The sequence below is a fragment of the Lacerta agilis genome, chromosome 1 (genome assembly GCF_009819535.1).
Source record: "Lacerta agilis isolate rLacAgi1 chromosome 1, rLacAgi1.pri, whole genome shotgun sequence".
NCBI classification, from domain to species: domain Eukaryota; kingdom Metazoa; phylum Chordata; class Lepidosauria; order Squamata; family Lacertidae; genus Lacerta; species Lacerta agilis.
Genome location: NC_046312.1, coordinates 33,514,575 through 33,529,651, shown reverse-complemented (window position 1 = coordinate 33,529,651; position 15,077 = coordinate 33,514,575). Strand labels below are relative to the sequence as shown.

The 15,077-nt window shown below is 43.2% G+C and overlaps 1 protein-coding gene across 1 annotated transcript in view; it reads left to right on the top strand.

The window, feature by feature from the left end:
- Positions 1-15,077, top strand: part of LOC117043806 (A-kinase anchor protein 6-like) — a 200,981-nt gene that overhangs the window by 38,203 nt on the left and 147,701 nt on the right. The window contains exons 4-5 of the mRNA XM_033143891.1: positions 2,529-4,343; positions 10,613-10,735. Coding sequence (XP_032999782.1) covers positions 2,529-4,343; positions 10,613-10,735 — 1,938 coding nt within the window. The remainder of the gene's footprint in view (positions 1-2,528; positions 4,344-10,612; positions 10,736-15,077) is intronic.

Genomic DNA, 15,077 nt, shown 5'->3' with positions numbered 1-15,077 from the left:
GGGAGAAACTCAAGCCACTTATCACTTAAAGGCCAATCTACCTAATTCAAGTTTCCATATGAGTAGTACAGAAACAGTGCCTCCCTTCAAAATGTGCAAGTCACTGAATTTTGCAACGGCATTTCCCAGTGATGTGGAAAGAAATGCATAAAGTTGGATAAAGTGTGCATATAAATGCATGTTAGTGAAAATAACACAAACAAATGCATCATATTAGTAGGAAATTGCTTTGCAAAAAAAAGTGTGCATCAGGCAAAATTACATAGAAAATTATGCATATTAGGAGAAACGCACACGCCAATATGCTGGTGAATTTTCATGATCACTTTGAAAAAATATTGTTATGAGTTTGTGGGGGGTGTAGACTGTGTGCAGAGACTATAGATCATTGGAAATGCTGCCAAGTAAAGCAGGATTTTAGATGTTATGATGGACATCTGATTCTGTACTGGCTCTGGCAGACAAGGGCCACAGGGCGCCCAATGGGAATCAAAGGAGGGCTTATTGGTGGCTTCCTTGTGGCAATCTTCATGTTTAAATTAGCTGGTTGATAGTGCAGAAGGTCCCAGATTCAATCCCTGGGATTTCCAGGTAGGACTGAGAATGTCGCCTTTTTGAAATCCTAGGGAGCCACAGCCAACCAATGCAACTATTGCTGAGCTATATGGACCAGTAGGCAGCTTCCTATGTTCCTGTGACCCTGGCTGGGGTGATGTGTGCAGAAAGCAGAAGGTGCTGCCTCCAAGGATACTACCAAAAGACTTTAGTAAGACTCACCTGAGTATCAGCTAGGGCAGGGATAGGGAACCTGTGGCCCTCCAGATGTTGTAGGCGACCTCACCTCCTGTCATCTCTGGCATGGATAGTTGGTTAGAGCGTAGTGCTGATAACAACAAGGTTGCAGGTTTGATCCCCGTATGGGACAGCTGCATTGCAGGGGTTGGACTAGATGACCCTTCCAACTTTACAGTTCTGTGATTCTATGATCATTGGCAATGCTGTCTGGGGCCAATGGGAGCTTGAGTCCAAAAGCATCTGAAGGGCTACAGGCCCTTTTCCCCAATCTACTGCCCTTTCTGGGCTCTTAGTCTGGGAATTCTAAAAGATGCACTTTCCCTGCTTGATCCCAGCTAACTGAATGCCTTGCTGTAGTGGCAGAATGTGGGCAGAGCGAATTGCTGCTGCCTAAGGCTGCAGTCAGAGATGTGGATTTTCCCTGGCATGGAGCAGAATTAGAAGGATGCTGTGGTTTGACAGGATCAACTCCTAAGACAACATCAAAGATGTATCTTGTTCGGTTCCCAAAATTTAAATCCTGTCTCCAGGCAAAGGTTTGGCAAGCTAAGACTCATCTTCAGATTTGCCACTGTATAGTTCATTGACTCGAGAATAAACAAGAGCCTGGTTCTATTCCACGGAAACTGCGAGCACAATACTTGCACAAACTTAAAAGTCCAAGTTGTTTTCACACACCCTTTGTTCTTCTATACTTTGCAGAAGCTCTTTATACAATAAGTTTATCTATGGCATAGCTAGTTATGACCCTTTACATTATTATTATTATTATTATTATTATTATTAATTTTACCAGAATGATTTTAGTTGTTGCTGCTGTAAGCTCCAAATTTTTAAACAAGTTTCCTTGCAGAGGCTTAGTAAATATGCTAAAAATAACAATGGCTTCTCACCAAAGAAGGCGATCTGAAGAGAGTGGGTGGCTCTGAAATTGAGACCGGCAGACAGGCAGAAGCCCACTCCTTTCCTCTCTCACCTCCGTTTCCTGTCTACACCTTTTGCCCACTGTTTCTTCAGATCTTAAATACAGTTTGCCAGGGAGCATCTCTAAGCCAGCACTGGCAAAATGAACCTTCCTAGAGGAATAAAAATTGATATTTTGTGCCAAGTATGTCCCCAAATCCACACACCTGCTTTCCAGCAAGATCTAGCAGATACAAATATTCTTTTTTTTTCTGACTCATTGCATTTATGAAGATTCTGGGCCTAGCCCAAGGGCAACAAAGTTCACGAAGACTTTTGTCTTCCATGAATCCACATGCTATGGTGCTGCAGCTGTTGCAGCTCCTAGTTGAATGCAGGCCCATGCAGCGGGGGGGGGGGGGGGCAGCCGGGTACACTTGCCCCAGTCCTCAGAGGGCTAAGCTGGCACAGTCTCTCCCCCCCCCCCAATCTGCGGACTTACGCTGTTTCAATTTGTAACTTTTTTCTCACAGAAAGCCAGAAACTAAAGTGAAGAAGCTGAATTTCTACTACAAGTCTAATTCCATTTCACAGCAATGTGACAAGGTTGCTTTCTGTTAACATTCAGTAGTGTTCTATTTCTAAAATTACAGAAGGAAACTGCCCCTGAGTCTGTATTTTTTCATGCTTTGTGGGAAGATGTGTGATTCATGGGATCAGTCTTAAACTCATAGGATTGATTCTATATTTACACACACATGCATGCATATAGCACACACACACACACACACACACATACTAAAAGCTTTCCTATTTCTGTTTTGTCGCAGGACCGCCTTGACTCTTTAACAGAAGTGGATGACTCAGGACAGCTAACTATCAAATGTTCTCAGAATTACTTGTCGCTGGATTGTGGAATTACTGCATTTGAACTATCTGACTACAGCCCCAGCGAAGACTTTCTTGGTGCGCTTGGTGACATGACCTCCGGTCAGGCTAAAGTAAAACCATTTGAGTCTTGGAGCTGCAGTGAAATGGAAAAAGATTTTCCAGAGCTTATCAGAAGTGTTGGATTACTGGCAGTAGCAACTGATTCGATTGCTTCCAAATGTAATGAAACCATTAATGCAAAAGAAATCCATTTACCCATGTCAACAGACCACCAGGAGGAAGGCCAAAGTTACAAACCATCATTGACTCTGTCCCCTGAACTTTCACTCTCTCATATTTCTGGGAACTTGCCTCTTTGTAAAGTATCAGGCCCAGAGGATTCTGCAAACTCACTTGATGGCAAGACTGTCTTTGAATTAGTAAAACAGGAGCTCGATACATTACCCTCCGACGGTGCAAAAAGCCAACAGCATCCTCACAGCGAAAACTCCACTCCCAAGAGATCAATTAGAGACTGCTTTGACTACAACGAGGATTCTCCTACACAACCCACTGTGCCCAAACGCGGTTTGTTTCTAAAGGAAGACATATTTAGAACGGATATGGTGATCAATGATATAAAAAACCAGATCTCCCTGATGTTTAAGACTGAAATGAGCAGGAGCACACCCTCGCTGTTGGATCCACCAGACAGATCCAAGCTTTGCCTGGCTTTACAAGCGGCATACAACAGCTGCCCCTCTTCCATCAGCCAGTCGTGCGATTGCTTGCACAACATAAGTGACCAGAATCTCAAGTACACCATTCAAAACCACCTGAAGGAAAATTCCATTGGTCTGGGGAAGCCCAGTGACAACACTAGAAGGGAGAAGCTGAGATGCAAAAAGTCGCATGACATTCCCGAGGAGGTGGCATCGTGCAGGATATCGAGGATTGGATCAAATGCTGCGTCAACGAATCATTTGGCTAAAAGAGGCCTTGCTGCTTTGCAAAATGGAATCCCCTTTGGTAGCTTGCAGTCCATAGAAGGAACCGAAAGTGATTCGACCTCTGCGTCTTCTGATCCTTGTAAACAGCAAGAACTGAATGGCCAGTATTGCAGTGAAAGAGATTGCTCCGCTTCACCTGCTCGTAGCCAAGTGAGTGGCTCTTCAGCTGGTTCAGATTCTGCGGTGTCCTCATCTCCCGTTCTTCCAAGAAGTCAGGGCAAAAAGGCCCATTCATCTTCACCGAGTTACGTCAGTACGGACAGCAAAGTTGCTGGTGCCTGGTATGGTTCCGACGAATACTTAGCGCTTCCCTCACACCTCAGACAGACTGAAGTGTTAGCTTTGAAATTAGAAAATTTGACAAAACTGCTTCCTCAGAAACCTCAAGCGGAGACCATTCAAAACATCGACGACTGGGAACTCTCTGAAATGAACTCGGACTCTGAGCTTTACCCGACCTATCAGATCAAAAAGAAGCACAAAAGGTTAGGCAGAGTTTCACCCAGCTCTTCGAGTGACATAATATCCTCCGTAGGGGACAGCATTGAATCGGGGCCTCTTAGTGACATTCTGTCAGATGAAGAGCTTTGCACATCCTCACCAAGCATCAAAAAATACCTGGAAGAGAGGCCGCGAAAGCCGTCAGTGACTCAGCCGGCCGATAAAAATGACTTGTCTCCCACAAATAAATCGGCTTTGATTCAACAGCTGATGCAGGATATACAAGATCAGGATAATTATGAAATTATATGGGAAAAAATGGAGGTAAGGAAGAAATTTACACTGTTTACATCTATACTGCTTCATTTATATTTTTCCTGCAGCTGGAAACAAAGGTTGGTGAGGGGTGGGCAAGTACCAGGAGTGTCAAGAAGTTATAAATGCATTTTTGCCTCCTTTTTATACCATTTCAAAATGGAGATGCCCAAAGCAGCTAACAGCAATATATATCCAATGATATACACCCCAGAGAAAATACATCAAAATATATTAGTTCAAGTGCATATGCAAATAATATATATATATATACCAGTATATACACACACACCACACACACACACAATTATACAGGACAGGACAGATTTGTGAAGGAGCACACATGAAATTGACAGGAACTGGAAGTAAACTGATCCATTCATCCCTGCCATGAAAGAATAAAGTTTTTGTAAATGGTACAATGTAACGAACAATCTCTGGTGTGATTAGGGATGTAAGAAGGTGCCGTTTTCCATTCTGCTTTGTTTTTGTTGCATGCAGCGCTGCTTCTGTTCCGCTGCAGTTTGTCTTCTGCCAAAAACTGCCTCATTCATCTCACTGTCCGCTGTGGTGAAATTACGTAACTTATGTAATTAACCATGCAAATGCTGTTGTCCTTACATAATTCCACCCCATTCGTTTCAGCGCAAAGGACACACAATGCAAACGGAGGGGGAAATGTAATCAATTCTGTATCGTTTGTGGACGGAAAGCCACAACACAGGAAATACCAATGGATTGATTTCCATTCCAGACATAGGACGAATAAGCAAATACGAGTAGCCTTCTGCTTCTGTTTTCTCTGACATCTCTAAGAGTAATTGCTGCATATTGAGATATTTAAGGCTGATCCACAAATACATTGTAGGTCATCCCCATCTCACATTTTTCTAATGCTTTTCCATAGTGATGCTTGGGAGTTGATGTAGCAAAACGTAGGGGAGGTTGTTTTCTACTCTTTTGCATCTGCTGCTACTGCCTTTAATATCCTTCTCAGACATGGCTATTTGGCACCCTCTTGAGGCCAACTGGTGCTACTGCATCTCTTTCACGGATTTGTTCTGTTGTTGTTGTTTTGTTGTTTTAAAATCAGGTCCAAATAGCTCAGTTGAGTGCAGTGGGACTAATTTCAACCAGCATGAGAGCATCCTGATTGAAGTCATGAAACACCTTTGAGGAAAAACAGGCAGAACGCCACATGCGAACTCAGGAAATACTGTTAGATTTCAAAAACAGTTTTAACTTCTTTATTCATTTGTTCGTTCATTTATTCATTCATTTCCCAGCCATAACTGCTCAAACGGTATCCATACCAAATTCCAACCATGGTTTTGTTAGTTGTAGCTGGCTTGATGGTTCCAGGCTATTTGATTGTTTTTAATTTATCAGATTGAAGGCTATGATCCCATTTCTTCCTCACCCCATTTTTTAGCCTCACAGCTATCTGTGGGGTGGATTAAACTGAAAGATAATAACTAGCTCGGGGGAAAATCTGTTGAACTTAATGGCTGAGGAGGGGAACAAACACATTCATCAGAGTCAATATGGTCACATAACTATAGACAGAACACAATTGCCTCCTTTTGAAGAGGCAATTGATTAACCACTGAAAGTGAGGTTTTTTCACTTTGAAAAAGGCTTCCTGTTTTTGGCTCAACCCTAACACACACCAAAACATGAAGGAATTCAAGACAGAAAGCTGTTATCAGAACAGTCTCCTCTTAATGGCCTCTTTGGTTGGAATCTAAGGGTCAGTCCAGGCTTCAGCAGCTAGTTGTTGCCGAGAATAATATGAATCTGAGCACTCTCTGATGGATCTTCCCAGAATCAAGTTTCAAGCAACCCTTTTCAGGTATTTTTTTTCAACTTTTGGAAATAGTAACCAACAAAAAGCTAGCAACTTATTTAGTATCGCTGGGTAGTTCCTATGTCATATTCCTAGTACAGCATCCCATTCAAATACCATAAAGCAGTGCTCAGATCTACTCCAACATAAACATGCTTTGGGATGGGATGGAAGTAAATTTGGAATGTGCAGTCGGAGTGAAAAATGGTAGATACTGCATACAGAGCAACCTTCTCGGAGCTGGTATACATTTTTATTCTATTCTGGAACTGCTTGTTTCTGGTAATTTTCACAGGGGGTATGAGGGATCGCTCAGCTGGTAGAGCACGAGACTCTCAATCTTAGGGTTGTGGGTTCGAACCTCACATTGGGTGAAAGATTCCTGCATTTCAGGGGGTTGGATTAGATTGAGAACCACCCTGAGACTGGGTATAGGGTGGTATATTTATTAAATCAATCAATCAATCAATCAATCAATAACCTCATGGTCCCTGCCAACTCTACTATTCTGTGATTCTATGATCCCTTCTCACCCACTGTAATATCTAACACTGGCTACCACTGCCTTTGCTTACCTGATGCCCTCCAGATGTTTTGGACTATAACTTCCATCAGCCCCAGCCAGCAGACCATTGGGGAAATCAGAGAATCATAGAATCATAGAACCATAGATCTTACAGTCTAGAACTAGAGGCAATGCAGAGAACAGAGGCAGGAAGAGAAGTGAGGCAGGGTAAATAAGGGGAAGGGTATGTGGCTGTTTCAGCTACAGGTAGACTTAAGCCCTATTCAGATGTTTCCCACTCCTTGTTTACCATCAGGCAGAGGGCAAAGGCAAACAGAAATTAAGCCATAGAACCAGTCCCACCACAAACATCCTCATTGCCATTCCTGCACCACCACACACATCTTGTGGGGCTAAACCTCTGCATCAAAGAGCCTGCTATACTCTGGCATGTTCCCTCCATGATTTAGAACTCTGATTTTCTAGGGTTCCAAATCATATGGGAACTTACTGTACTAGAAAAAGCTCTCCACTGCAGCAACCAAACCGTGTAGGGATGGTAATAGGGAAGGGGAGAAGCAACAGACTCATACCCACTGATCACATAGAGTGGGAAGATCAAAGAAATAGATTTTAGTTGCAACTGGATCATAGAATCGAAGAATAGTAGAGTCGGGACCATGAGAGGCATCTAGTCCCAATTCCTTGCAATGCAGGAATTTTTTGCCTAACGTGGGGCTTGAACCTATGACCCTTAGATTAAGAGTCTCATGCTCTACCGACTTGAGCTATCCCAGCCATAACCCAGCCATATTGGGTAGAGAAGTCATTATTAGAATATACCTGGAAATAAATAATGCAATTCACCCCCAAAGGTGCACACTTCCATTGTCTCCCAAGAAAGACAGATACTAGCATCCAACAATGCTAGCCCCTTAAATTATGATTATTGTCATTCCAAGCACGAGCAGAGGTGAGATACCTATTTTGGAACCAATAACAGTGGTTGCTCCAAATTTACTGTGTTTGTTGACTCTTACCACACCTGGGCCCAGAACAAGCGAAAGTTGGACCGTTGGTGGGGAGGCGGGATTCTGTTTTATTTATTAAGGCATTCCTGCAACACCTCTGCACATCAAGTGGCGAACAGCAATTTTAAAAGTACAAACATTGACATTAAAATTACAATAAATGAAATGTAGCTGAAAGCCCAGAGCAGGGTCAAAGTCAATAACCAGCCAGTTGAAAATTAAGTACCTGCAGGAGCCTGAGAGCATAGGTATGTTTGTAATAAGTGCTGAAAGGCCATTCATGTTGGCACTAGAAGATCACTAGAAGAATGCTATATCGTGTGTTATCGTAAAACACCTTTGTCTGAAATAACTGCTGGCAATACCTGGCATACTGCACTTCAGCCTCCAGGTGGTGCTGTCTGCTTGAATAATGAGATTTAAGAACTGGGCAGTGTTATCTATCTTCTGACAGTAATTTTCAGTGTCAGGCTTTTAGTATTCTAAATAATTTTCAATCTCTACAGTTGTTTTCTTTTGAACTGTCTCCATAAAATTTTACAGACATCATCTGAAAAATTGTGGGATTATAGTGATTCGTGCCTTACACCAGAAAAGGGCCTTTTTCTGGTAACAGGGCTATAGCCACCTCTTCTCATGCCACTCCTTCTAGATTTTATCTTATCCTTGACTGTTGTTTACCAGAAGCATGCCTGCTTTGTAAAGTGTCATTGCAAGGGGAACAATTACATTATTTTTTTACAAATGAGTTCCGCTTATCACCTCTTTATGCCATATTAGTTTTGTATATGGTTGCATATGTCTATCCCTGTCTCAATATCACAGGTTAAATATTCTCTACCACTGTTTTTCATTATGTCGTTTTGTGGCTATACATATGCAAGAAAATGAGATATAAATTGCTGGTGTTAGGATGCTTTTAAATAAGATCATGTGGTATAAAATATTTGTATGTTGAATGTAACTATCCTTTTTACTGCTATTGTTAAGAATAACATTGCAGGATATTTCAAGAGACACAGAGTTTTCACATTCCTAGATTGTGACCGTACTTCCTTCTCATCACGTGCCCCTGATCTATCTAGAAGTCATATGCACCGATGAGAAGCAGCTCTTGGCTCACAGATCGAGAGCCATAGACACAAAACAGCTGCTGCGTTTTGTGTGATTCAGCCAAGCGGCCCAGTAGCTGGGACCGCATGTGTGCAGCATTGCAAAAGAAGCAACTGTTGCCCTGACAAATTATTTGGAAGGGGAAGAAGGGGCTTGATTCAATCTGTCCACCCCCTCGTTCAGTTTCCCATCCAAAGCATTAGTGGAGGGAACATTGCAGTAGTTCAGTGGCAGAGCATGTGTTTTTTGCACACAGAAGATCCAAGGGCAATCCCCAGCCTCTCCAGGAAGGATTGGGAGAGGGATGTGCACTATTGTCTGAAGACATGGAGAGCTGATGGCAGTCAGTATACATCAGGGATGGGAAACCTCTGGCCCTCCAGAGTTTGTTGGACCACAACTCCCCACCATTCCTGACCATTGGGCATACTCAAAAGGGCCACAGGTTTCCTCTTTGTGGTGTAGACCAGGCTTCCTCAACCTCGACCCCTCCAGATGTTTTGAGACTACAATTCCCATCATCCCTGACCATTGGTCCGGCTAGCTAGGGATCGTGGGAGTTGTAGGCCAAAAACATCTGGAGGGCCGAGGTTGGGGAAGCCTGGTGTAGACTATACTGAGGAAGCTGGCTCTATGGTCTGACTCAGCATAAGATGCTTCCCTGTGTTTCAGCTGCTGCTTATTTTATAAGGCTGTGTATGTACGGTGATGTTGGCTACACCCATGCAGGGCTGGATCAGGGCAATTGTCTTAAATCTTTTACAAACACAAAACTTACCTCGGGAAGTTCAGCAACAAGGGCCTCTGCAAAAACCTTCCCTTTGTTCTTCCACTGAAGCATCTACAGTATCTTTATTTGCTTTTGCTAATTTATTTATTATCCTTCAGCTAGAGGAACCCCTAAAGCAACTTGCCATAAATTTAAAAGCAAATACAAAAGTATTCCATAAAATTTCTCTCTCTCTCTCTCTCTCTCTCTCTCTCTCTCACACACACACACACACACACACACAAGAACTGAGAATGGAAAAACTACAGCAAAGCTAAAACCAGTTGTATCAGCAGGAAGAAAACTCAAAAGAGTTCAAATATTTGGTGAAATATAAAGGCTTGGATAAGGGATGGGGAACCTGTGGCCCACCAGCACCCTATTGGTCATGCTGCCTGGGGAAGATGGTGGCTAGAACCCAGCAATTTCTGGAGGGCCACAGGTTCCCAGCTCACCTAGAGACTAAGAGAGAGTGGGAGCTAGCTGAGTCTCCTGAGGAATAGCATTCCACAACCTTGGTGCCACTATGGAGAAGGCCCTGCCATGTGTCCTAACCAACTGTGTGTTTTCAGGGCAAAAGGAAATTGAGGGAGGCCTCCAATGACAGATACAATGGGCAGATACATTGAGATCCATGGATGAAGGGTGGTATACAAATTTAAATAATAAACAACAACAACAATCTGGGAGAAGGCAGTCCTTGACTGAAGGATGGACAGATCTGTCAATGTCAGATTTTCAGTTTCTTACTTGTGTGTGTTTGTACTTCGCCATGATTTTACTTAGTGTTGATGTGCAAACCAGGCCGGCAGATGCTATGCCCAACCTTCTCCCATCTTCATAAGCAAGAACTGCCACATTCTTTTAGTGTAGCTGGTTGCTACCTTCAGAGCAGTGCCATATTCCCTTAATTAAAATAAAGACATAAAATTATTGTTTTTACCTGATTGTTATTTTACTAACAGCCATGCCATTGTCCCCCCCCCACCCCCACCCCTTTTCTTTTTGTGGAAGGGATTTGTGAGCAAGCTAGACGAATTCATCCACTGGTTGAATGAAGCCATGGAAACGACAGAGAACTGGACTCCTCCTAAAGCAGAGACAGACAGCCTTAAGCTCTACCTGGAAACACACTTGGTAAGGCAAGATTATTGATCGAAGCTGACAATGATTCCCCCCCCCCTTTATTTAGCTTATCCCCAGGCCTTCCTTTTGCCAAAGTGTACATATTTTGTTAAAATACATAATGTCAGTAAAACCACAACAATGTAAAAAGAACGAGTAACAGCCCAACATTGGATCAGCAACAATTAGCTTTCTGCCCCCAAGCTGCACACCTGCTCCCATGTAGGAGTTCAACTCCTTCCAGAACAGGTTGAACCCCACCCATTCAGTCTAAGGAACCACCCACTAACAGTGCTACAGTCAGCAAGCACACTGCAACATACAGGAAAAGAAACAATTCAAGGAATTCAGGATCTAGGAGACTGCGGTGAGAGTTTTCTCTGTGCTGGTCTTATTCCTCCTGGGTTGAATAATTCCTTAGTTGTCAATACACTGGCACATCATAGTGGCATCATTCTGAATGTCATTGAGCTAAAGTTGGTGACCGGACGGTGCATTAACATACACTGAAAATCACAGCACAGTTTTTTCACCGGTAGAGTAATTGTCAAGGTTGTAGCAGGGAAAGGGGCCCCGGAGGCTTGTAGTGCAATCAAAATATCCAAGCTCTACCTGAAGCAAGGTGCGCACAGCCTTGTGCATCACAAACAGTGGCCAATCCACCTCTGTTTATGTGGCCAGTTCACATCCATATGTGCATTTTAGTCTGCAGAGACTTTCTTCATTCTGCTGGACCTTTGGAACTGAGTTTAATGTTGGGGGATGCTGTCCATAAAAAGATCAAAGCTAGTTGTTGAAGTGTCACCTGCATGTTTAATCAAGGGGCTAATATAATGTGGGGGTGGGGAATCTGCAATTTCACTTTGAATGGTATGCAGGTTTATATATTCCCAAATTACATGCACACGCTAAGTTTCTGTCACCTAGCCTTCTGAAACTTACTTCTTGATTACACATACATAGGATTGCACTGAACATTAATGAAGGGGCATTGTTTTATTGGAAGACAGAACTAGTCATTGCTTTGCGATCTATATTTTATTAATTAAAATGTCAGCTTTGCATTTGCTCTTGGCCTGGCAGAAACGCTAATCTGTGTTTAAACAGAAGTCTAAGAAATTAAGTTCCCATTAAGGGCAGTGACAAAATGATCTGGACATTGTATTTGCATTTGGCACTAACTGAAGGAGTGGAAATGGCAGAAGCTTGGCTGCCCCCAAATCATCTGTCCCTTGACACACCTCACGCAGCTTCCGACAGCAAGCCCTGGTCTCAAGTCTCAAGCTGTCTTGCTGTGGAAAAGGCTCTCATGTGTGTGTGCACCTGTTAGGTCCCAGGGGTCAGCAAACTTTTTCAGCAGGGGGCCGGTCCACTGTCCCTCAGAGCTTGTGGGGGGGGCAGACTATTTTTTTGGGGGGGTGAACGAATTCCTATGCCCTACAAATAACCCAGAGATGCATTTTAAATAAAAGGACACATTCTACTTGTGTAAAAACACACTGATTCCCAGACCGTCCGCGGGCCGCATTGAAAAGGTGATTGGGCTGGATCCGGCCCCTGGGCCTTAGTTTGCTTACCCATGTGTTAGGACTTCCTTCTTTGAGCAAAAAGATGTGCAAATGCCCTCTTAACACTGTTGAGCATCAAACTAGGAATGGAAATTTTGTGTGTGCATGTGTTGTTGTGCTTCAAACCCAAATTTGTGCAGGCTAAATATTTTTAAAGAACAAAAGAGGACTATCATCATAAACACTGTGAGTTTATATGCTCTCACAACTTATAAATAATTACTTTTTGCACAATTCAGTTCTGTTTCCAGCGCTTTGCCAAAGACTGAGCTTAAGCCTTCAGCCTTCTTGGATTCAAACTACAACTTATACCTCTGTTGTGAGTAACCTGCGACCCTCCAGATATTATTGTACTCTGTCTCCCATCATTCCCAGCCAGCATGGCCAATGGTCAAGAATGTAGCACAGGAACAGATGGAGGGTCAAAAGTTCCCTACTCACGTTTTTGTTCTATTTTTGTTGCTCTTTTGCCAATGCAAAAGAATTTTCCCATTTCTGTTTCAAAAAATATTTATTTGCATTTAAAAAAAAAAATCCATACACATTTATTTATTTATTTATTTATTTGGAGATCTGAAACAACTTTTCCAAACACATTTCTAAAAGAAGGATTTTATTTCACCTTCAGACTGTGTAAAGTATATTGTCACAGGCAGAAGCCGCTTTGGATAATGCTAACGAAAGAAAAACCCTCATGGGAAGTATGCTAAAATGTTTTGTTTTAATCATTATTGTAGAATGGGTTCATGTGTTATTACATGTATGCGTGGCAGAACTGATCTATGTTATGCGGGTGGGGGGGGGGTAATTTGGGGAAATCACAAGTTTTAAAACTCATGCACAGTGATGGCGCCGGTTAGTTCCATGCTGTCATATCAGGGAGAGAAGGCGAGAGATTACAGCTCATATTTCCTATGCATAACCTTTAGGTGAATTTACATGATCCCACCCCCCAACCCCAAATGAGTAGATTTGCTTTGTCTATGTGCTGTGTGTGAGTGAGAGAGAGGGATGTAAGTAGGTAATTAGGTGGTAGGGAAGAAGGAAAGTCTTTATACTATTAGGAAGCAAGAGCAGTACAAACAATAGAAAAAAGATCACAGCAACAGCAGCAAGCGGCAGGTGGAAGTGAATCTGCGGTGTGGAATAGAAATATGAATAATAGCAGCAAATCAGGATCTTGATAGGGAGTGAGGGGACAAGGAATCATAAACCTACGTGGAAGGACAATGTGCTGCACATATCTGTTGCGGCAGTAGAATATGTTAATCAACCCAATGATTTTCTAGCCTTCTGGAGACATTGCATTTGCTGGAAGGAATCTAAAGGTGTAGGAATAGAGATGGAAAGGCCTGGGGGGGAAACCCGGAAAATGGGGGGGTGCCCCCCTGTTTTTTCCAAAGCCATTTTTCCAAAGCCATTTGGTATAGTTTGATTATTCCACACACACACCATTTTTTCCGGGGAGGGGGATGGCTTTGGGGGCGGGGAATGGGGGGGGCGACTGGTTTCTTTCCAATTTTTCCAGGTTTTTTCCAGGCCTTCCCATCTCTAAGCAGGAACAAGGGATTCCATATACTGGCCTGCCCCACTTCCAGTGATAGACAGACTCCTCACAAAGTACATTTTTGTTGTTTAGTCATTTAGTCATGTCCAACTCTTCATGACCCCATGGACCAGAGCACGCCAGGCACTCCTGTCTTCCACTGCCTCCTGCAGTTTGGTCAGACTCATGTTGGTAGCTTTGAGAACACTGTCCAACCATCTCATCCTCTGTCGTCCCCTTCTCCTTGTGCCCTCAATCTTTCCCAACATCAGGGTCTTTTCCAGGGAGTCTTCTCTTCTCATGAGGTGGCCAAAGTATTCGAGCCTCAGCTTCAGGATCTGTCCCTTGATTTTGATTTTGATTTTTAAAAAACCTTTTATTTTAAATACTAGAAAAAGTGAGTGGTGTTTTTCCCCCTAGAATCTCTGCTTCCCAATGAAAAATAATGCTTGTAATTGTGCACATAAACACAGCTCCTTTGTTGATGCCATGAGTTTTCTTTCTCAAAATAAAAGGTTATTTTTACTGGGCAGGGGGAGGAGAATTAGGTAGTGGCAGACCTTGGTGCCTGAAATTTCAGTGGCGCCCTGTGTGACGTCAAAATCTGACACACACACACACATACATTTCTCGCCTTCCATTAGACATCATAGTTGCACCCAGTGCGACCGAACCAGTAGTGTTTCCTTAAATCCACCATTGAGGGAAGGCTGGCTAGCAATAGAGGCAAACTCAAGCCAGCGTGGAAATGTCAGGGCTGTACTCAAAATGGAGTGGGGCTTTTTGAATTGGGGGATCTTGCATGACCGTCATTGCTATCTGATCCCATCTGACATTTGCACACAGAATATTTACATAGTAGACAACACATGTAGAGACTTGAGCAGCCTTTGCCAACTCCCATGGGGCTGCAGTAGCCTCCCATGATTGCTTTCTGGAGAAAACCCTGGAGGCAGGAGTGGGACCACTGAAGCACAGCTCCCCCAAACCCCTTGAGATGATCCAGAAGGGTGCTATGGTCAACAGTATCGACAGTGTTCAAGAGTTCCACTGAGAGTTCAAGGAGAGTAAGCAAGGTTTCCCCATATCTCTCTCAATAAAGGTCATCAGCCATGGCGACCAAGGCAGCTTCAGTCTCTGGACCAGTCCTGAAGCCGTACAGCAATGGATCCAAGACAGGCTTATAAAGCACGCTTCCTTTCTTCCTATACTTCACTTTGCTGTTTTAGGAACATGACAT